A 22,353-nucleotide genomic window follows, 5' to 3' on the forward strand; every position below is an offset into this window, starting at 1 on the left:
GAACCTGGTAGGGGGGGTCTAGAGCAGTGTTCCGTCTAAGCTGAGTTAGCGTGAGCTAGCTCACAGATTTTTAGCCTCCAGCTCACACATTTTTTGTCTTAGCTCAGGAAGGAGGACCCCAGAGCACAATAATTTATGCAGTCGCTCACAACTTCCAATACCAGTAGCTCACAAAGTAGAATTTTTGCTCACAACACTCTGCAGCTTAGAGGAACATTGGTCTAGAGTAGTAAACTCTTCAGGTGTGCAGGACACTTTAATCTGTCACCTTCAGAGACTGATGGATCCAGATGGTTTCTGAATGCTTTGAGGGCCATTTCTTATTGATGCAGCTAGAAATCACGTCCATGAGTTGGCTGGCCGCTGGCGTCAGGGGCCAATATGAGTGCCATCAATACAACTGCTCCTAAATGCACGCTCATGCACACCAATTCTCATTCCTCTCACTAGTTCTCTAGAAAATTATGGCTTTGAAGTGGCAGGGATGACAAAGCAATGCTGACCCTAAAGAAAAGACACTTCAAAACTATTCTGTGGTGGTGATGGCAATGCAGAAAAGGCACTTCCAATAATGCATCCGCAAAGTACCATCCAGCAATGGCATTCAAGAAATGGAACACTGGAACGAAATGGAAACACTAAACTTGTTCCTTTTATTTGAAGGCAAGAAGAGCATCTTGACTGGTGGGTGATTCTTCTGCCTCCCACTATTTGGAGGTCAGACAATTCTGCTGCTTCATGCTGATGCTCCTTTAGAGCAAGATTTTCACAAGCAGAGGTCAGCGGACTAGAAGAAATGGTTTCATCACTCCCACTGTAAAACAGATAACTAAAAACTGAGCTCGTCCCAACATGCTCCAGGGAAGAATGTTATGTGTACAAAAGCCACTTAGACAAAGTGGAACAGTCAAAAGAAGGGACCCATCATAAACGATCCAGCAGAATGTCAGGTAATAACTGCAGTTCTGGAGGCCTCACTTCAAGAAGGATGTGAACAGAATGGAGCGGGTGCAGAGGGGAGCAACAAGTGTGATTGTTGGCGACCAAACCCTATGAGGAAAGGCTGAAGGATTTGGGAATGTTCTGTCTGGATAAAAGGAGATTGAGGGGAGACATGGTTGCTCTCTTGAAGTATTTGAAGGGCAGAGAGCCGCTCCTGTTGGCAGGAGAAGAGAGGACTAGCAATAATCGGTTTAAATTAAGGATGAGAAGGTAGCGACTGGATATTAGGACTAAGTATATTGCAGTAAGAGTACTTCGGCAGTGGAATCAGCTACCAAGGGAAGTGGGTGAGCTCCCCCTCACTGGCAGTCTTTAAGCAGTGGCTGGATAAACGCTTGGACTAGATGGCCTGTATAGCCCCTTCCAGCTCTATGAGCCTATAATTCTATAATACAGTAGAGAATTAAGCTTTCACGTGGCAGCAGTCACCTTCCCTACCCCAGAAGAGACGGGCAGGGTAGGGTAATATCTTTATCTCCAAGTAGGAGACACATCAAATGCTTAGTCCAGCCTCAAGAAATGTTCCATCTATTCTCCAAAGACAGCATCCTGACTGATATGGAATCCAAGAGCAATAGCCTTTCTGCGAGGGATGCCCTCGCAATCTAATGAGCTGCTAGAACGAATTCCACACCAACAGGGGCTAAGGTACCTGCTTAATGTAAGCAGATTGACAGTGAAGGTGACATCCACATGCCTTCTATAAAAACCTGAAGGTCAAGTGTCTTTCAAGCAGCTGTTTCCTCTAATAGTATCTGCTGCAACGCCCACAGGTAGAATCAAAGAATCACAGAGTTGGAAGGGACCTCTAGTCCAACCCCCTGCACAATGCAGGAAACTCACAAACACCTCCCCCTAAATTCACAGGATCTTCATCGCTGTCAGATGGCTATCTAGCCTCTGTTGAAAAACCTCCAAGTAAGGGGAGCCCACCACCTCCTGAGGAAGCCTGTTCCACTGAGGAACCGCTATAACGGTCAGGAAGTTCTTCCTAATGTTGAGACGGAAACTCTTTTGATTTAATTTCAACCCATTAGTTCTGGCCCTACCTTTTGGGGCCATATAAAACAATTCCACACCATCCTCTATATGACAGCCCTTCAAGTACTTGAAGATGGTGATCATATCACCTCTCAGTCCTCTCCAGGCTAAAGATCCCCAGCTCCTTCAACCTTTCCTCATAGGACTTGGTCTCCAGATCCCTCACCATCTTCGCCGTCCTCTTCTGGACCTGTTCCAGCTTGTCTATATCCTTCTTCAAATGTGGTGCCCAAAACTGAACACAATACCCCAAGTGAGGTCTTACCAGAGCAGAGTAAAGCGATACCATCACTTCACGTGATCTGGACACTATACTTCTGTTACTACAACCCAATATTGCATTTATTTATTTATTTTAGTATATTTCTATTCCGCCCATTCCCCATAGGGCTCAGGGCGGAGTACAACATATGATAAAACAGTAAAATAAAATAAAAACATTCATTTGCCATTTTAGCCACCACATCACACTGTTGACTCATGTTCAACATATGATCCACTATGACCCCTAGATCCTTTTTGCACATACTACTGCTAAGACAAGTCTCCCCCATCCGATAACTCTGCATTGGATTTTTCCTACCTAAATGCAGAAAATTACATTTATCCTCGTTAAAATTCATTTTATTGGCTTTAGCCCAGTTTTCCAGCCTGTCAAGGTCATCCTGTATCCTGTTTCTGTCTTCTACTGTATTTGCAACCCCTCTCAATATAGTATCATCAGCAAACTTAATAAGTATTCCCTCTAGTCATCCAAATCATTGATGAAGATGTTGAACAAAGCAGGTCCCAGGGCAGATCCCTGAGGCACTCCACTTGTCACTCCTCTCCAAGAGGATGAGGAACCATTCACAAGCAGTCTTTGGGTGCAATCTGTCAACCAGTTGCAGATCCACCTAACAGTAACAGGATCCAAACCACATTTTACCAACTTGTCAACAAGGATAGTATGTGGAACCTTATCAAAAGCATTACTGAAATCGATGTCTACAGCATTTCCCTGATCCAGCAAGGTAGTCACTTTCTCAAAAAAAGAGATCAGGTTAGTCTGACATGACTAGTTCTTGAGAAACCCATGCTGGCTCTTAGTAATCACAGCCATCCTTTCTAAATGTTCCAGGATTGACTGTCTGATTTGTTCTAAAACTTTTCCAGGGATAGATGTCAAGCTGACGGGTCGGTAGTTACCCAGATCCTCCTTTTTCCCCTTCTTGAAGATGGGGACAACATTCCACTGCCTCTAATCTTCCAGCACCTCTCCTGTACTCCAAGAATTCTCAAAATACTAGCCAGAGGTTCAGAAATTACATCAGGTAAGTTTCTGAGATATAGAACCTTTAATATACATACCCAGTACTGCCTTCTCCCAGACCCACAGATGCAAAGTCAGAAAAAGATACTCTAATTTTCTAATGGCTGACTATCCAGCATGCTCTATTTCTTTTCCTTAGGATGCAAGGCTTGGGACAAAAGGAGAGCAGACAGATCTCCTGAGTGCAGAGAGAGGGAGTATTAATCTTTCATAGGAACTGTTCAGAGGATGACTTTGTTTCTGCAAAATATATACAGACTAGGAATGTACCGACAGCGGTCTCGCTCTGACCCTCTGCAACTTAAGTGTTACCTTAACCAGATAAATCACCTTCACTATTAGGGACCTCAGAGATACTTCCTGCCGTGGCTCAAAGAAAGATAAATCCCTGGACCGCTGTATGTCGGGAAAGACAGGCTCATGGACAGATGCAACCTCAGAAAATATTATGGAAGAATGTCAGGTAACAAGAATCCAAGACAAGTCAAGAACCTACAGCAAGTTCTGCACTATCTCAGCATTTTCACCCAGAAGCATTTCTACTTCAGGAACTAGTGTAAAAACTGTAGTCTTAGGATTGCCCTTTTATCACCTGTTCTTCTTTGGCACAGTAAAATAAAACTGTTCTTATGATGTCACTGGCTCTGTTGCATCACTAAAAGTGTGAGGGTTTCAAGCTGCCTGTTCTATTGTTGTTTTTGCTCATTGTGATGAGGCTGGAGATAGTAACTCTGCTATTCCTCTGCTTCAAATGGTGTCCTTTGATCCCAGTTACCTGTGGAAGTTGTCCGCCGTTCACGAATGAAACCCTGAAACCCCTTCCGGTGTTCCTCTGCTTCAGCCAGACTAGTGAGGCGTCTGTGCTGAGGGAGACACTTTGGTAGTTTCCTGTTCCACAAGGATCATTTTTAAAGTTGCAAAAACATGGAAGGTCCCTATAGCAAGCAATGGAAGCCTGAATTCCCTCTCCAGAAGGAAAACCACTGCACTCCTTTCCTTTATCCATTATTTCCAGAAGAATATTGTCCAGAGTTCCTCCAAATAAATTCTCCTACCCACATAAGGAGTGGCAGTTTGTCCAGTTCTTTTTTTAAAAAAAAAACAAAAAACCACAGACTGCACAGTCCTAAGGACATTATAGTTGCTCCAGAATCAACCCTTGAGTTTATTGGGCGCATGGGCCTCTTCCTTCCCACATACGTAACTCAGAAATCATATGAACATATGAAGCTGCCTTCTACTGAATCAGACCCTCGGTCCATCAAAGTCAGCATTGTCTACTCAGACTGGCAGTGGCTCTCCAGGGTCTCAAGCGGAGGTCTTTCCCATCACCTCCTGCCTGGTCCTTTACTAACTGTAATGCCGCGGATTGAACCTGGGACCTTCTGCTTACCAAGCAGATGCTCTACCACTGAAGATGATGATACTGGATTTATATCCTGCCCTCCACTCCAAAGAGTCTCAGAGCGGCTCACAATCTCCTTTACCTTCCTCCCCCACAACAGACACCCTGTGAGGTGGGTGGGGCTGGAGAGGGCTCTCACAGCAGCTGCCACCATCCCTTCTGCATTTCTTCTCATCTCTTCTGCATTTGTGACAAAAAGTTTATCATTTCATCTGAATCAGAAGCTACCGGTTGGGTGTCTTGCCTCCAAACTGTGGCTTGGACTCTGGCTTTAAGAACAAACCCTAGTTCGCCATCCAGATGAAACAACTAGCTACAGGTTGTCTGGGGGCTGTATAAGGACAGGAGTTTGGTTAGGCTGAGTGGGAAAAGGACACAACCCAAGTTCAAGTAAGGACGGCAGTTTTAAACTTGGAATGTTTTCCAGGTGATAACCCTAGGGATTGTATGAAAACATATGTTATACTGATTCGTGCGTGAGAGGGATAAAACCACAAATACATACAATTAAATGTGTGGTTTTTTAAAATCAAGTTATGAATTTATATGCAGGTCAAATCACCACCAATGCTGTCTCCTCCAGCACTGCAGAAAGGATATTGTAATTGCTGATCTTGATACAAAACTAACAAGGGATACAGGAATGCTATGGAGAGGGACTGTGAAACTGTTTCGCCTCCGTGACTTCCATGGAAGGGAGTTAAATTTTGTTGAAACAGATGAGTGGACAGCCACACCAACACCATATTATCACACACGGTTCCTAGAATGGGCTAAAATTAGCATATCAATAGTTTTCAGTGCCTTTGGGCTTCCCTCCCTTTAAATATAAACAATTAAGGGAACTAATGTGCTATATTGTGTTTGAATTCTTAAGAATTATTAAGCCAGGAAGAGTAATTTCCATGTGAAGCTTTGAATTAGTTTGAATGTGAATTATTTTCCCCTCTAACCATTATTACAGTTCAAGTATTTTGTTGCTGCTGGGACATAAAATTAGCGTTTTGTCTAAGTTTATATATATATAAAAAACCCTGCTAAATCGGATCATGCACTATTTTAAGGCATCAGAATTTTTTTCAAGATTCAAATGTTTCAATGATCCAGCAAACATGAAAACAGAGCCCTCTCAAAGGATAAGGTCAGCTTTCCCCTCTGCTGAAGGGAGGGGGTTCATTCAGCGCTGCCCCCTGAAGACCTCCCAGATCATCTATGAATCCTACCCAGAAAATACAAAGATCAAGAACATAAGAAGAGCCCTGCTGGGTCAGACCAGCAGGCCATCTAGTCCAACATCCTATCTCACACAGTAGCCAACCAGTCTGCCTGGGTGGCCAACAACGGGGCACTGGTCCATGGGACTCAACCACTCAGTCCAAACTGCTGCACCCAGGGGAGGGACGGTGGCTCAGTGGTAGAGCATCTGCTTGGGAAGCAGAAGGTCCCAGGTTCAATCCCCAGCATCTCCAAAAAAGGGTCCAGGCAAATAGGTGTGAAAAACCTCCGCTTGAGACCCAAAGGCATCTTATCCCAATAATGTGAGCTCCGTCTGGCAGAAAGCGACTGGCCCAACTCTCAGCCGGCTTCACGGGCAAGTGGGGATTCGAACCTGGATTTCCCCAGTCCTAAACCAATGCTTTAACCATTATATCTTACCACTGGGGAGGGACGGTGGCTCAGTGGCAGAGCATCTGCTTGGGAAGCAGAAGGTCCCAGGTTCAATCCCCGGCATCTCCAAAAAAGGGTCCAGGCAAATAGGTGTGAAAAACCTCCGCTTGAGACCCTGGAGAGCCGCTGCCAGTCTGAGAAGACAATACTGACTTTGATGGACCAAAGGTCTGATTCAGTATAAGGCAGCTTCATATGTTCATATATGTGCACCCAGGTGGTACAATTCTTTTGCAGTCATCACAGTAACTTTCAGTATAAAATTTACACTGATTTGAATCTATTTTCCCTGGGAGGAAGCATCCATTGGAAAAACCAGGCGATGGTGGTTTTGAAATGAACACGGGACATTCGTTCTGTGTATGATGCTTGTCGTGTTCTCTCTGTACGAGCAGCTCTGAAGGTGCTTCCAGGTCCCTTCCAACCCCTTGCTAATCAGCCTTTAAAGGGAAAGGTAGCCCCCTGTGCAAGCACCGAGTTGTTACTGACCCATGGGGTAATGTCACATCATGACATTTTCTTGGCAGACTTTTTACGGGATGGTTTTCCATTGCCTTCCCCAGTCATCTACACTTTCCCCCCAGCAAGCTGGGTCCTCATTTTACCGACCGCGGAAGGGTGGAAGGCTGAGTCAACCTCGAACCGGCTACCTGAACCCAGCTTCCGCCAGGGATCGAACTCAGGTCGTGAGCAGAGCTTGGACCGCAGTACTGCAGCTGACCGCTCTGCACCACAGAGTTAATCACCGTATGGAAGTTCCTTTCTTTCAAGTAATGTAATTGACTGGAAGCTGGGCCCTCACCGGCCTTTGGAGTTGCAGCTCCAGAATGGAGCCTGCAGATGATTACTGAAAAAAATCTGTTCAGCCTCCACATTGCCGCTTACCATATATGGGGGCCAGACATGGTTAACCGTGTATAGATCTGAATGTAAGAACTTAACCCCTTCTAACAGGATGGATCTTTTGTCTAAATTCTTTGCATGGACGTGTGCCTTCCTTGCCTTCCTTCTCCCTCAAAAGCCCAAAATGTCCCCCAAATGCTGTTGTGGGGGCAAGGACCACCAGGAGCAACATGAGGGGGAGCTGAAGGGCTGCCACAGCAGGGACAGAACCAAGAAAAATCATCCCTCCCTCTTGCCCGTGTAGATCTTTCCCACAGTATCCGACCCAGAAGGCCAACACTTAAGAAAAAAAAAAAGGGATGGGATATAAATGGCAAACCTTTTATTAATGTCTAAAGGGTCTAAAGAAGTCCGTCTTAAGTCAACTAGAGGCCTAAAGAAGTCCGTCTTAAGTCAACTAGAGACAGGGCCTTTTCCATAATGGCCCCTACAAGGTGGAACCAGCTGCCGGAGGAGGTGAGGGCCCTGCGGGACCTTACTCAGTTCCACAGGGCATGTAAGACAACCCTCTTCCGGTTAGCCTTCACCTGACTGGGAAATAAATGTAGCTTATTAGACTCCTGTTAATTATATTGTATAAGATTTGATGTTAAGGTTTAAAGGTTTTTAGGTTTTAAATGTCTGACTTTTTAACTGTTTATATATGTAAATGTTAATTTAAACTCTGTTTTATCGTCTGTTGTCAGCCGCCCTGAGCCATTTTTATGGGAAGGGCGGGATACAAGTCATAGAATAAAATAAATAAATAAATAAATGTCGCATATTTGAATATCCTATCTTTCAGGAGTACTCTCATGGGCTAGTGAAAGGAGTTACTATCTCCACTGATTATCTGAAAGTATACGGTACTGCTCAATAGCCTTCCCTTCCATGGAGTGCTCTGATTCAACTTCGATAGCAACACGCAACAAAGTTCATATTGAAAGCCTTAAGCGAGTGCTACAACTGCACATCTACATACATTACACCTCACTAGGCCAGTGTAGATTCCAAGAGATCTTCACACACCCACTCTGAACGGCGGGCATGGCAGGTTTTTTTTTTTGCCATCAAGCCACAGTGACTTGTGAAAACCCCACGAAGTTTTAAGGGCAAGAGAGAAGCAGAGGTGGCTTGCCATTGACTGTCTCGGCATAGCAACTCTGGCATTTCCTCGGTAACTGCCCATCCAAATACTAACCAGGCCAGACCTTGCTTTCTCCTGAGGCCTAATGAGAATAGGGTAGCCTGGGCATGGCACTAGGGTAGCCAGAACTGGCATGGCACTACTCCCCCCCCAAGAAATTATAGGTGACTATAAGAAACATCACCTACATATGATGTAGGTAAATTGAAAGCCACCTAAGCAGCATATCTGCACCTCAGCCAGTTCAAGCTGTCTAAGGAGGCCTTCTAGACATGTGGCTCTTTCACACGTATTGTGTGGCTCTCAAAGCCCCCACCACCCTATTGGCTGGCTTGGAGAATACACTTAAAGTTGCTTTCTTCCCACCTCTCCCTTTCTCATTCCTTCTCACATCTGTTTCCTTCCTTCCAACATCTGATGTTAATATCTGGTGACTTTCAAACACCTGATGTTTATTCTATGTGGTTCTTAACGTTAAGCAAGTTTGGCCAGCCCTGTTCTAGATTAATAATTAACACCAGCTTTAAGTAAGCAAGGTACTTACAGTCTTTTTTCCCCTCACAAGAAGTCTGAAAGATATGGCTTCAATACTCAATGCTGTTGAAAGAACTGGCGTCATTTTTCCTCCATATTGTCTGATCATCCTAATTGCCTTTGTTACACTGGTCTGTCCAAAAATTGATATTTCCAAATGGGAACCTTTGCAGTGTGTGTGTGTTTGATGGTTGCAAAAGGAAAAGCCAGACACTAAACACCCATAAGACCATAACTCCAAAGGAGAAACTATCTGCTAACTTCCCATTCATCACCGTATACAATCTAGATCCCAATGTGTACCACCCAGTGCCACCAAAAAGTACATAAAACACAATAACTATATAAAACCTTTATTGCAGGGAACACACACACACAGTCACCTAGAATCTAGCTAGCCTGACAGGAAAAGTACAACATTTGTCAGACTCCTGAATGCAAACAAAACTCATCCGCTGAGTAAAATTTAACAGGCTACATCACCAGGCCACTCAGCATCTCTCTATGCCTTAGACAAAATGAGGGGGGAAACCTATTTGCCACAATTCCTCACCATAAGAGTATACCACAAGGCAATCAAAAGCCTACAGTATTTTGGTATGATTTACACATTGTTTTGAATCAAATGAGATGGCTGGTTTCCACAAATATTCCATAGAGACTGTCTCATTATCATACCCCTTATCAATATTCTGTTTATTTCTAATCTAGGCATATCAAACGTAAGCTTGGCACTTGATACATTTTTTGTTGGTTAAGGGAGAGCTGGTGTCATTCTGTGCAATCAGCTGCAAAGTTTATAATTAACAATAATTTGTAATTTGTCACTAGTATCTGCTTTCCTACAACAGAACTAAAAATGTAGCAAAAATAGCACAATTATATTGCAAAAAATATTATTTGGTAAGGAGAGCCTGATTCCATCCCAGGAAAACTGTTGGAAACATGCATATAGAGGAGCATAGAGAGGGAAAAGCTTCTTGAGGAAGAAGCAGCATGGCTTCTGCAAAGGAAGTCCTGCTTCAATTAACCTTTTGGAGTTTTTCAAGAACTGTTACTGTTCAGATCTCTTGTAATTACTGTTCCAATCTCTTGTATGTTTTAAACTATATTTTTATTGTAATTGTTCTATTGTAACTGTTTTGAATATGTTATGCATCACCCAGAGCCCTGCTATGGCAGGGATTGGACAATCCATAAATTTAATCAGGCAACTGATCAATTACGTGGTTAAGGATGGGCCAGCAGACATTATACACCTGGACTTCCAAAAAGCTAGCTTCTGAGTAAACTTAGCTGTCATGGCATCAGAGCGACCAGGTCCTCACAGATTACAAACTAGTTAAATGACAGCAAGCAGATGTTAGCCATAAATGGACAAGTATCCCAGTGAGGGGGGAAATGAAGACAGCACTCCCTAAGAATCTGTATTACAACCCGTATTATTCAATGACTTTATTCATGAGCTGGATAGGGATGATTTGTGAAGTGACCAAGTTTGCAGATCACACCAAATTATTTTGTAAAGTGAAAACCAAAGAAGATTGTGAGGCGCTCCAAGAACTCTTAAGTGGACAAGTGAAATCAACAGAAATCAACTTCAACAGTGATGAATACTAGCTTAGCTTTAGCTTAAATTAAAATACTAAGCCTAACTAAAATATGGCGGCCTGAAATGACTGCGGTTGACCAGGAGGAGACATCAAGGTCAGGGTGGAAAGCTTGAAGAAAGCACTGCCTTGAGAAACGGCAGCAGTGAAAAAGGCAAATTCCATGCTAAGGATTCAGAAACCCCTTGAACAAAACAGCTCTACATGGTATAATGTGTACGGTTATGTGTACGGTTCTGGTCACATTTGGTATACTGTGTATGGTTCTGGTCCCCGGATCTCAAAAAGGATGTTTCAGCATTGGAAAAGGTGCAGAAAAGGACAACTACTTAGAAGGGGCGGAACGCTTTCCCTGTTAGGACAGAATAAAGATTTGAGGCATTTCTGTGTAGAATATGGATAACATGGGCTGTTAGAAATCTATTAATGTTCTGGGGAAAGTGGATGCAGAGAGCTTTCTCCTTCTCTAACGATAACGCAATTCAGGGGGACCCGATGAAACTGACTCACAGCGTATTCCGGATTCTTCACACAATACAAAATTATTTAGTTGAGCTTCCTGACACTGGAGGTGATGATGCTGCCCACTAGCTCAGATGGCTTTCAAGGGGGATTGGACACAATTACAGAGCTATTAGTCATGATGGCTGAAAGGGCTGCTGTGTCAAAAGGCAGCATACCTCTAAACACCCATTTCTAGGACAAGGAAGAGATGGCTTTGGTCTCTGTGCTCCTGCTGTGGATTTTCTAGGGCAGGGGCCCCCAACCTCTGAGCCACGGACCGGTACTGGTCCATGAGTTGTATATTTATTTCATTATATATCACAATGTAATAAGAAGAAGACAACAACAACATTGGATTTATATCCTGCCCTCCGAATAGAGTGGCTCCCAATCTCCTTTATCTTCCTCCCCCACAACAGACACCCTGTGAGGTAGGTGGGGTTGAGAGAGCTCTCCCAGAAGCTGCCCTTTCAAGGACAGCTCTGCTAGAGCTATGGCTGACCCAAGGCCATTCCAGCAGCTGCAAGTGGAGGAGTGGGGAATCAAACCCGGTTCTCCCAGATAAGAGTCTGCACATGTAACCACCACACCAAAATAAAAAGCACAATTGTATCATCCCCAAACCATCGCTACCCCCTCCCCCGCTGGTCTGTGAAAAAACTATCTTCTATAAAACCAGTTCCGGGTGCCAAAAAGGTTGGGGACCACTGTTCTAGGGCATCTGGCTAACTGCTTCTGAAAACAAAATGTTAAAACTCAGTGGATCATTGGTTTGATTCACAGGGGATGTACCAGAGGGGTACACACCGATTCTTAGCTTCTGCCAGCAATGCATAAAGCAGTAAAGTAGCACAATTTTAAAAACCAGCATAGTTTGCTGGTGCATTAAGTTTTTAGCATATGCTGAAATTCAGGCCAGTCACTGACTCCCAGATCTCCTGACAGACTTGCTGTGAAGGTAAAACTGGGGAAATCCTATATACTTTACCATAACTGAAGCCACCGATGAGCCTTGGCTTACTCACCTCTATCCAAAACACTTATGATCCCAGTTAACAATTTAGCTGACCAGTGGCTCTCCGTGAGAATCTAAGAAATCACAGCCACAGTACAGCGTCACCAAACCCCAAATTTCTTGATGACCTCTGCCAGCAATTGCATGGCAACGTCAAGCAGCACAGAAGACCGATCCAGGCGGGCAGCCTGTGCCGTTCCAAAACAACAGAACAAAGTAGGAGCCCAGTAGCGCCTTTAAGCCCAACGACGTTTTATTCCAAACGAAAGCTTTCGTATGCATGCATACTGCTTCAGACAATGGAATGGGGTACAGTGAGCAGAACTATAGCTGGTGGGCAGTGTTTAAGAATGCAAAGTGATACAAACTTAGAATCCAATCCATTGGATTGCCAAAGATTGCACTCCAGAAGCCTAAAATTAAATTAAGGTTGCTTCCACACTCTGAGCTTTCCTGGGAAGGCCACACAACCATCGAAGAGTCTCTCCTCCTTTGTCTAGATGACAGCATGCTTGCAAAGGCCGCAATCAATAATGCAAATGCTCGTGAACCACCAAGGACGTTGCTGGACTTCAGCGATTCTCAATCACGCCAAGACCAACAAAACACAAAAGACTACCCCGCGTGTTTTGCTAAGTGGATAGAGTTAGAGTTCATGTGATAAGTGCTGAAGCTGCAACCATGGAGGACAGCAGAGAGAGTCTCTAATATACTCACCAAATGACTAATGAATATTTTTTTAAAAAAAAACCACCAGTAATATAGGGAAGCAGAGTGCTTCTTTCAAAATGGCACCAGGTTGTCAAGACAGTGTGCGGTTGCAATAAAAAAGGCCAACGCCATGCTGGGAATTATTAGGAAGGGAACTGAAAACAAATCAGCCAGTATCATAATGCCCCTGTATAAATCGATGGTGCGGTCTCATTTAGAATACTGTGTGCAATTCTGGTCACCACACCTCAAAAGGGATATTATAGCATTGGAAAAAGTGCAGAAAAGGGCAACTAGAATGATTAAAGGGTTGGAACACTTTCCCTATGAAGAAAGGTTAAAACGCTTGGAGCTCTTTAGCTCGGAGAAACGTCGACTGCAGGGTGACATGATAGAGGTTTACAAGATCATGCATGGGATGGAGAAAGTAGAGAAAGAAGTCCTTTTCTCCCTTTCTCACAATACAAGAACTCGTGGGCATTCGATGAAATTGCTGAGCAGACAGGTTAAAACGGATAAAAGGAAGTACTTCTTCACCCAAAGGGTGATTAACATGTGGAATTCACTGCCACAGGAGGCGGTGGTGGCCACAAGCATAGCCACCTTCAAGAGGGGTTTAGATAAAAATATGGAGCAGAGGTCCATCAGTGGCTATTAGCCACAGTGTGTGTGTATATATAAATTTTTTTGCCACTGTGTGACACAGAGTGTTGGACTGGATGGGCCATTGGCCTGATCCAGCATGGCTTCTCTTATGTTCTTAAGCTCAACAGCATTTTTTGAAGAGGAAAGATTCTGAGATCAACACACCACACGCCTGTCCCTCCTGCAAAACCCCATCAGTGGATGGAAAGTATCCAAAGCCAAATACCTTTATTGGCATAGAAATAAAAAGTACAGCGTGGCAAATTTACATGGAGTTTCAGCTATAAAAACCAGTCAAACATCAAGAAGGGGAGCTAGTCTTTTGCTCCCTGATGGTTAACGGCAGCCAAAAGATACTTTGCAACTAGGCTTGTGATATGGGAACATCGGTCAGGTAGCAGAAAGAAAACTAACTTCGCCTCAGATAATCCATAAAGTTTAGACAGGATAGGTTTGAATATACAGTCCTGCACTTCTCCATAAAAATCACGAAATGAGACATGGGCGACTGTTTCGAAGTACCTGGATGGAAAGTATCAGGCCAGTGCACCTGATGTATCTCAAGGGACTAGGGAACGCAAGAACCAAAGCCTGTTCACAAGTTACAGTGAACACCCAATCCATGTACAGTGTACAATGGGCTGTTCTTTATATGTGAAGTGAGTCCTGTGTTTCAGTCAATGCGTATACAAATTTGTGTGATACAAATCCCACATCTATCTAGCAACTGCTCCTTGGGTGTCATTTGTAAACTGAATGTGCATTGGCACTTTCTTACAAAGATGTACATGCGTACAGGCAGGCTAGGTGTGCATTCATCGGCGGCTAGAAAGAAACTAGCTGGCAAGAACACCATGATGTGCAACCCCGGATGACCTTTGCATCTCTTCTCCCGTATCGCTGCAAAGATGCGCTTTGAGAAGTCTTCAGCTGGTATTTTATTTCACTCAAGAGACTGAGAGCTCTTCTGACTGAATAGGAGTGTCCAGATTTTTTTAAGAAGAGGAGACGGGATTTCTATCCCCCCCCCCTTCCCTTGGAGTCTCAGAGTGGCTAACAATCTTCTTTCCCTTCCCCACAACAGCTATCCCGTGAGGTAGGGGCTGAGAGAGCTCTGACAGAAACTACTCTTGAGCAGAACAGCTCTGAGAGACTTATGACTGACCCAAGGTCACTCCAGCGGCTGCATGTGAAGAAGTGGGAAATCAAACCCGGTTCTCCCACATTAGAGCCCACACACTTAACCACTATGCCAAACTGACTCTTATACCAAACTGGCCATTTGCCCATATTCACATACAACAAAGCTCTTCCCTAATCAGCCAAGGCTATAGCTCATCCCCTCCCATTACTAGGTACGAAGTTTTACTATAGACAGATGGTTGCCATCTGTACACCTATCCACAGAAACTCTTTAGACACACCCTTCCTGTCATAGGAACGGCAGGCTTTGCAACACTTACCACAAAACTACATTTCCCAGAGGTGACTGGAACAAAGCCACCACAGTACAGGTGTGATCAAAGTCATGATCACACATACAGATACAATGAATGGGGAGGAGGTCTTTCCTGTATACCTCCTTGGAGATTTACAGTGTGACCGCAGAAACAAGTCACGGTATTTTGTATTGATTTAATTTTTCAGGAAAAACCTGCAACGTCCGGTTCCAGGTCTCCTAACTTTGACCCATTTATTGTGGTCATTTCTAAACCCCCCCCCCACTCTCTTAAAAGACAAAAGAGACAATTAAAAACAATATAATTTTAACAGTTCCACCATAAAAATTAATTACATATTAAACATAAAGCCCCATTGTCACTCACCAATAACCTTAACCAGATGTTATTCATTAACCTTAAACTTTTAGACTGATGAACAGATTTAAGTGGAAATTATGCAGATAGAACCAGCGCACATAGTGCTTCCAAACATTTGTTGAGGAGAGCTTTGGTGTAGTGGTTAAGTGCATGGACTCTTATCTGGGAGAACTGGATTTGATTCCAACACTCGTCCACTTGCACCTGCTGGCATGGCCTTGGGTCAGCCGTAGCTCTGGCAGAGGTTGTCCTTGAAAGGGAAGCTGGTGTGAGAGTCCTCTCAGCCCCACCCACCTCGTAGGGTGTCTGTTGTGGGGGAGGAAGGTAAAGGAGATTGTAGGCCGTTCTGAGACTCTGTCCTTGAAAGGGCAGGTGCTGTGAGAGCCCTCTCCAGCCCCACCCACCTCACAGGGTGTCTGTTGTGGGGGAGGAAGGGAAAGAAGATTGTAGGCCATTCTGAGACTCTGTCCTTGAAAGGGCAGCTGCTGTAAGAGCCTTCTCAGCCCCACCCACCTCACAGGGCATCTGTTGTGGGGGAGGAAGGAAAAGGAGATTGTAGGCCATTCTGAGACTCTGTCCTTGAAAGGGCAGCTGCTGGGAGAGACCTCTCAGCCCCACCCACCTCACAGGGTGTCTGTTGTGGGGGAGGAAGGTAAAGGAGATTGTGAGCCGCTCTGAGATTCGGAGTGGAGGGTAGGATATAAATCCAATATCATCATCTCAGCCCCACCCACCTCACAGGGTGTCTGTTGTGGGGGAGGAAGGTAAAAGAGATTGTAGGCCATTCTGAGACTCTGTCCTTGAAAGGGCAGCTGCTGGGAGAGACCTCTCAGCCCCACCCACCTCACATGGTGTCTGTTGTGGGGGAGGAAGGGAAAGGAGATTGTAGGCCATTCTGAGACTCTGTCCTTGAAAGGGCAGCTGGTGTGAGAGCCCTCTCTAGCCCTAGCCACCTCACAGGGTGTCTGTTGTGGGGGAGGAAGGGAAAGGAGATTGCAGGCTGCTCTGAGACTCTGTCCTTGAAAGGGCAGCTGGTGTGAGAGTCCTCTCAGCCCCACCCACCTCACAGGGTGTCAGTTGTGGGGGAGGAAGGTAAAGGAGATTGTGAGCCGCTCTGAGATTCGGAGTGGAGGGTAGGATATAAATCCAATATCATCATCTTTGCAGACACTGTGGACAACCCAAAAGACTAACAACTGAGTCTTATGTCAAATCAAGCCCAAACTCTCCCTAGAAACTAAACTAACTGAACTGAGGCTATCGTAATTTGGTCAAAGACAGCGGCATGGAGAATGCATTTAGAGTTGCTTTTTCTCCACCTCCCCCATATATTTGCTTTCTTTCCATCTTTCTTTCAATTTGTCCTCCCTCTGTCCCTCCCTCGTGGCACTCAAGCATCTGATGTTCATGCCTTGCGCGGCTCTCAAAACATTTGGCATTTATTCCACGTGGCTCATGTTAAGCACGTTTGGCCACCTCTGGTCTAGGCTGATCCTGCCTTCAGCCGGGGGTCAGACTAGATGGCCTGTATGGCCCCACAGAACTCTGTGGTTCTATGACTCAATGAAGGCAAGACAGTTAACGATAGGGAACTGTGGAGGTTATTAATTCATAGGGTGGGCATAAGTCCGAAGCGACTTGACAGCACTTAACATGCACACAGCCCCTGCACCAATTTATTACAGTCTAAATGTCTGTAAGGAAAGCAAGAGTCAAGTTTAACCTTTAAGACCAACCATTTTTTATTTGGAATGTCAGCTTTCACGTGCTACTGTTCTACTGCTTCAGACCAACGCAGCTGCCCACCTGGATCTATCTGCAAGGAAAGTAAATACGGTAACAAGAAATGAGTATGAAACAACGGAAGAGGGATGAAGCGTTCCCACAAAAGGCCTGACGGACAGGTGCATTAAGAAGGGATGTGAAAAGCAACCGAGAAGCGGCACAAAAGGGCAAGGAGTGAGGACGGGCAGTCCTTTTAAGCGAACAGCCAAGGCGTGAGAGGGCTAGTGTTTGCTCTCTCTCCCTCACCGATGTAGGCTGACCAAATGGAAAACGGAAAAAAAAAAACAACTTTCAGAAGCCAAGAAGCCAGAAAGGTTGCTTCAACGAGCTGCCTCACTGGCCATCTCCGCCATTAATAGAACACCCCCATGACCCTACTTGCCTGGAAGACTCACAGACCAATCAAAATACAGGAGGAAGAACCAGGTCAGGAAGAAATGCCAATAAACCGCTAGGGAAGCTGCTTCAGCCGGAGTCCTTTTTACAGTGCAACTCACAACAGAGTTATGCTCTTCTAAGTCCATTTACTCAATGGTCTAAGAAGGGTACAACTGCTTAGGACTGCATTGTAAGTGACCCAGCCTATAGAGGCATTGGTAGTAAGTACCCAATAATCACTCAATGCGGCAAATGTGCAAAAAAAACAACAGCCCAACAACAGAGTAAAAACACACATTTTACATTTACGATACAAACACAGAGCAGTCATCTTAAAAGATGTCACAACCGAACTAACATGGACCGCCCCGCTGGAACCTGTATCAGACAGAAAGCCTGCGGTGTTGTGCAGTGGTTAGAGTGTCAGACTAGATGTGGGATGACTGGGCTCGAATCCCTCACTGGACCATAGAAGCGCACCAGGGTGAGTTTGGGCTCTGTCTAACCTACCCTCACAAAGTCGCTGCCGTGCGGCCTAAACAGAGGAAGGAGGAACAATGTGAAAAGCTGCTTTGGTCCCCCAGTCAAGGAGAAAAGCAGGATATGCTAAAAAAAAACATTAAGAAAAGATCTGTGGCAGACGTGAAGCTATTGCCTGTTGTGTAGACCTCAGCCAGAACATTTGCCTACTGAAACAGCAAAGGAGAATATGGGTTAGTAAGAACGGCCAGAAGGGAGGGCCAGCAGAGATCCGCTTCAAAGATCCTGACCCAGAAAGGACAGCAGTGACCAACTGGAATGGCAGTACTAGAAAAACATAAAGTTACTTCAATGCTTTCTTCTACATTGAGAAGCAAAATCAAAAAGAACAGATCAAGTCACGTTATGCCTTTTGTCAGCATGCCCAATTTTCCTTGAGCAAGGAGAAGTAGGAAGCATCTATCCCAAATTCCTATAATTAAAGGCAAGCGCATATGTTTGCCAGGTGCCTCCCTTTCTGAGTTTTAGGCACCAAATGACGATGATTTTTATTTCCCAGAGCTTTGGAAAGAGGTTTCTTCCCTTCCCCCACCCCTCAAACGGTTCCCAAGGCTCTACTACTCTTATTTTCGACAGGGTTTCTGTTTTTACTGTGAAAGGCCAGTGAATCTTTAGAATATTACAAATTTTTAACTGTGCATTGTTTGTGTTGCTTTTTCGTACGCTGCCACAAGAGCATTTTGTAGAAAGGCAACACCAGGACCTTTTAGGGGGACCATCTCAATGTCACATGAGGTCAACACCAAACACAGGACCAGGCATGTCTGCAAGCCCTTCTGCCATCTGATCTAGCTACAGGAGATGAGGTTGTGGAGCCCGCCTCTGTTTCTAAGGCCACCAGTTTCATCAAAGGAGGGATGCAAATACCAGTAGCCCCACCCATCAAAGGAGGATGCAAATACCAATAGCCCCAGAAGCCAGTGAACTTGAGCACAGTTAGGACGAACTCCTCAGCAGGTCTACTTAGAGGAACGTCCCAATTTTTGAAGGTTTTTAAGGTTCCAACCTTTTTTGGATAAAGGGTACAACAAGCATCCAACAAAACGATTCACCATAAGCAAGTCGTAAGTCTAAACTAGAAGAAGAGTTAATATGGTACTGTAGATTAAAACGCTACCAAAATTGTGGTGTCCTGATAATTCATATTATTAGAGTCATAGCAGTTTCTGACAAACTTTATTGGACTGCAATTTCCAATCCACATTCCATGACTCTGATCTCTCTTAAATGTGCAAATAAAGCCATTTTCCCTCCCACATCTCCGATAACCATACAATCATACAGGCAGATTTGTTAACCTCTATTATCTTCAAACAACTGGAGATAAAAAGGAAACCACCACCAGGATTTCACTCATTACATCCTCTTTAAGCTTCACAAACCTGAATGACCAATTAAAATATTGGTTGACTTAATTATAAAAACTATGTATAGCATTGGCAAAAGCTCGTATTTCTCAAATGTGAGCCCACCGGCTACCTAGAACGTGGGAACGTGGAGGAAAATTTGTAGGAGACAACAGGTGAGCCAAAGAGACAACAACCCTCCCCCAGAAAAAGTAGAGGATTTAAAAAAAAATAATGTGATGGAGGAGGATTTAAGGACCTCCCCCCCCCCCCAAAACAGTTCTCACTTGCAAATGTCTCCCACCCCATATTACCATAGTGATGGAAACAGGACTTGGGGTGCACTCCCAGGTTTCCTTCACAACCTGTAGTTCCGTACTAACTGTTGCTTTTAAAGATTACCGTATAACGTCAATCCCGAAAAAGTCAGTATGTAATTTCCCCCCCTCACTGACAAGTCACAGTCAATTTAGGACGACTGTAGGGTTTTTCAAGGCAAGCGACCTTCAGAGGTGGTTTGCCATTGCCTAGCTCTCTGTATCGACCCTGGGCTTTCCTTGGCGGTCTCCCCTTCAAGTAGTGGCCAGGGTCGACCCTGCTTCCGTGACCTGAAGAGCTCGGGTTAGCCTGGGCTATTCAAGTCAAAGCAACATGCGACTCAGTCAGCATCATGAAGCTCCAAGAGCCAGCACACCATCCAGGAAAGAACAGCCGCATCGTTCCTTCTTCCTTCACGGCTACCAGCCAGTAACCTTTTTTTTTTAAATGTCACGTAGCTTTTAAGTTTTGTGGTCTTACTTTTCAACTCGTGCTCAACAATAAATTATGCGGTTAATGCTCAATCCAAGAACCACCCATAAAATTATACAGACACTCTGGAATCCTTAATACACGCTGGGCTCTAGCCGCTCACCCGCCCATTCGGAGCGATACTAGACACACACCTCGACTAGCTCTCGGTCCTCTTACCAGGTAGTCACATGAGAACAAGCAATTAAAAGCAGCGTTGTCCTTTATCAATGTGCATTTAATAAAAATGCGGTTTCTAGCAAATGTACTGGGGAACTAGGGTGGACAGTACGTCAAAAGTTCTATCACTCTTCCATTTAAGCCAGTCAATGTTTTTCTAGCCTGTAGTCTAGACCTGCATAACTTGTGATCCCAAGGCAAATTCGATGATGAACCAACCGCGGTTCTGCTTACCACCTGGGGCTACAAGAAAAGGGAGAGGAGGAATTGTTACACACCCAGAAGACACCATACATGGGGGGGGGGGCTCTTTTCTCCTTGGAAGGCCACAGTTTCTCACAAACCTACAGAACTGAATGGGTGCGCATTCTGCCGGGCTATACCGTAAAGCCACTGAACAGCTCGAGCGCACCTGGGATTACAACCTTTTGCAGTTTTCAGCTTTGCAGTTTCCAGGAGCATAAGAGAAACCAGCTAAAAGCCTGTTGTAGACCCCGTTCATTCCCAGAGATAACCCGACTGAGCTATCTTTACGCGAAAGTTACAACCTTGTCTGGCTTAAGTAGGATGGGAACAAATGAACCGAAAGCAAACGCTGGAAAGAAGATTGCTCACCAACACCATACCGTCACCCGATTAACACAGCAGAAAAGTTGTTGATTCATAGCGAAGCCCCAACATCTGTCTGCGTTTTCAAGAAGTATGCACATCACTACTGTCTAGGTTAATGGAACATGCCAAAGGCCTACGCTTTGGGAAGGCACTTCCCCCTTCACGCCAACTGGGAAACCTCCCTTATCCGCCAGAAGAATCATATTAAAGCCTGATGGCATAACCTAATAAGAAATTATTCGCTGTGGCTGAAACAGAACCTGAAAGAACAAGCATCCGTTTAAAGACTGCCAAAGCATTTCTTTCAAAGACGATGCGCGAACGATGCAGATCCATCATTTCCCCACAGAGATGCCTAACAAAAGCTAAGTCACTGAAACAGGGAGCAGCCACACGAGTCACCCTTCTCCCGGTTCACAGGGAACTACCGACATATTTGCATCCAGCTCCCTGCAAAAAAAAAAAAAAAAGGCATTCCCATCTACAATAAGCAGCCCATGCTTTGGAGAGCATCGTCTCAAATGGAGACCGAATGGACCCAAGACGATTTCAAACCAAAAGGTTAAAACAAACCAGCTTTTTAAAATATATCTATTTAGGACCTATATATATTTATATAGGTCCTGAACGGATGCCGAGGGTGTGCCTTTTCCGGGGAGGGTGGGGAAGGAAGCTGTCTCCCAGCCAGCAACACCCCAGGCCTCCATAGTCTGACAGCTTCCGACCTTCTTCTCCTATGGGTCAGGATTTTCCCCATCACAAAAAAAAAAAGGGGGCCAAAAAGGAGGTCCCGATTTCCACGAAGAAGAGACGCGATGAGTAATGAAGGGGGGTGGGGGAGAAGATGATCCAAGGAGGGGGCGGACGGGAGGGAGAGAGAGAGGAAGAGACTCCATACTCACTGCTAACTTTCATGCTGCCAAAGGCCGAGGGCTGCTGCACCGGCTTGCAGCTTTCCGCAAAGGAGGTGGTTCTGGGGCGGCCCGACATGGCTCCCGGCTGGGTCTCGCCCCCCCGCGCCCTCCCACCCGCCCCAGATCGGCTTCCTCCTTCCTCGCCCTCCTCTCCTTCGTCCTCGGGGGGCTTCTCTCAGGAGCGGGGCGGGAGGCGGCAGGAGGGGCTCAGCGGCAGCGGCGGCTGCAACAACGTGCAACGCTCCAGTTCAATGCACAACCCCGGGAAAAGGGGCGCCCCAGCCTGGGAGAGATCCGCCTCCTGGGGCTTCCTCTCCTCTCCTCCTCCTCTCAGCGCTCCAGCAGGCCCTGCAGCCGCCTCCTCCTCCTGCCCATCAGGGCGAGCCGAGCCGGGTCCACCCGAGGCAGGCAGCCACGCACCCCCAGCCCCCTGCTTCGGGGAAGTGGGCTTGCTTCCTTGCTTCTTTCCTTCCCCGGCGGGGAGCCAGTCACATGAGGCGGCGGCAGAGAGAG

General features: G+C 45.4%; 1 protein-coding gene across 2 annotated transcripts in view; it reads right to left on the reverse strand.

Annotated features, from left to right (window-relative positions):
• The window catches only part of GSK3B (glycogen synthase kinase 3 beta), a 121,906-nt gene extending 99,786 nt beyond the window's left edge, over window positions 1–22,120 (reverse strand). Inside the window, exon 1 of one of the 2 annotated variants that reach the window (XM_060236807.1) lies at window positions 21,829–22,120. In XM_060236807.1, coding sequence (XP_060092790.1) covers window positions 21,829–21,916 — 88 coding nt within the window. In that variant the 5' untranslated portion in view covers window positions 21,917–22,120. The remainder of the gene's footprint in view (window positions 1–21,828) is intronic. The other variant, XM_060236806.1, reaches the window with a different exon arrangement.
• Window positions 22,121–22,353: the final 233 nt, after the last annotated feature.

Source organism: Heteronotia binoei, chromosome 4 (genome assembly GCF_032191835.1).
Source record: "Heteronotia binoei isolate CCM8104 ecotype False Entrance Well chromosome 4, APGP_CSIRO_Hbin_v1, whole genome shotgun sequence".
Taxonomy (NCBI): domain Eukaryota; kingdom Metazoa; phylum Chordata; class Lepidosauria; order Squamata; family Gekkonidae; genus Heteronotia; species Heteronotia binoei.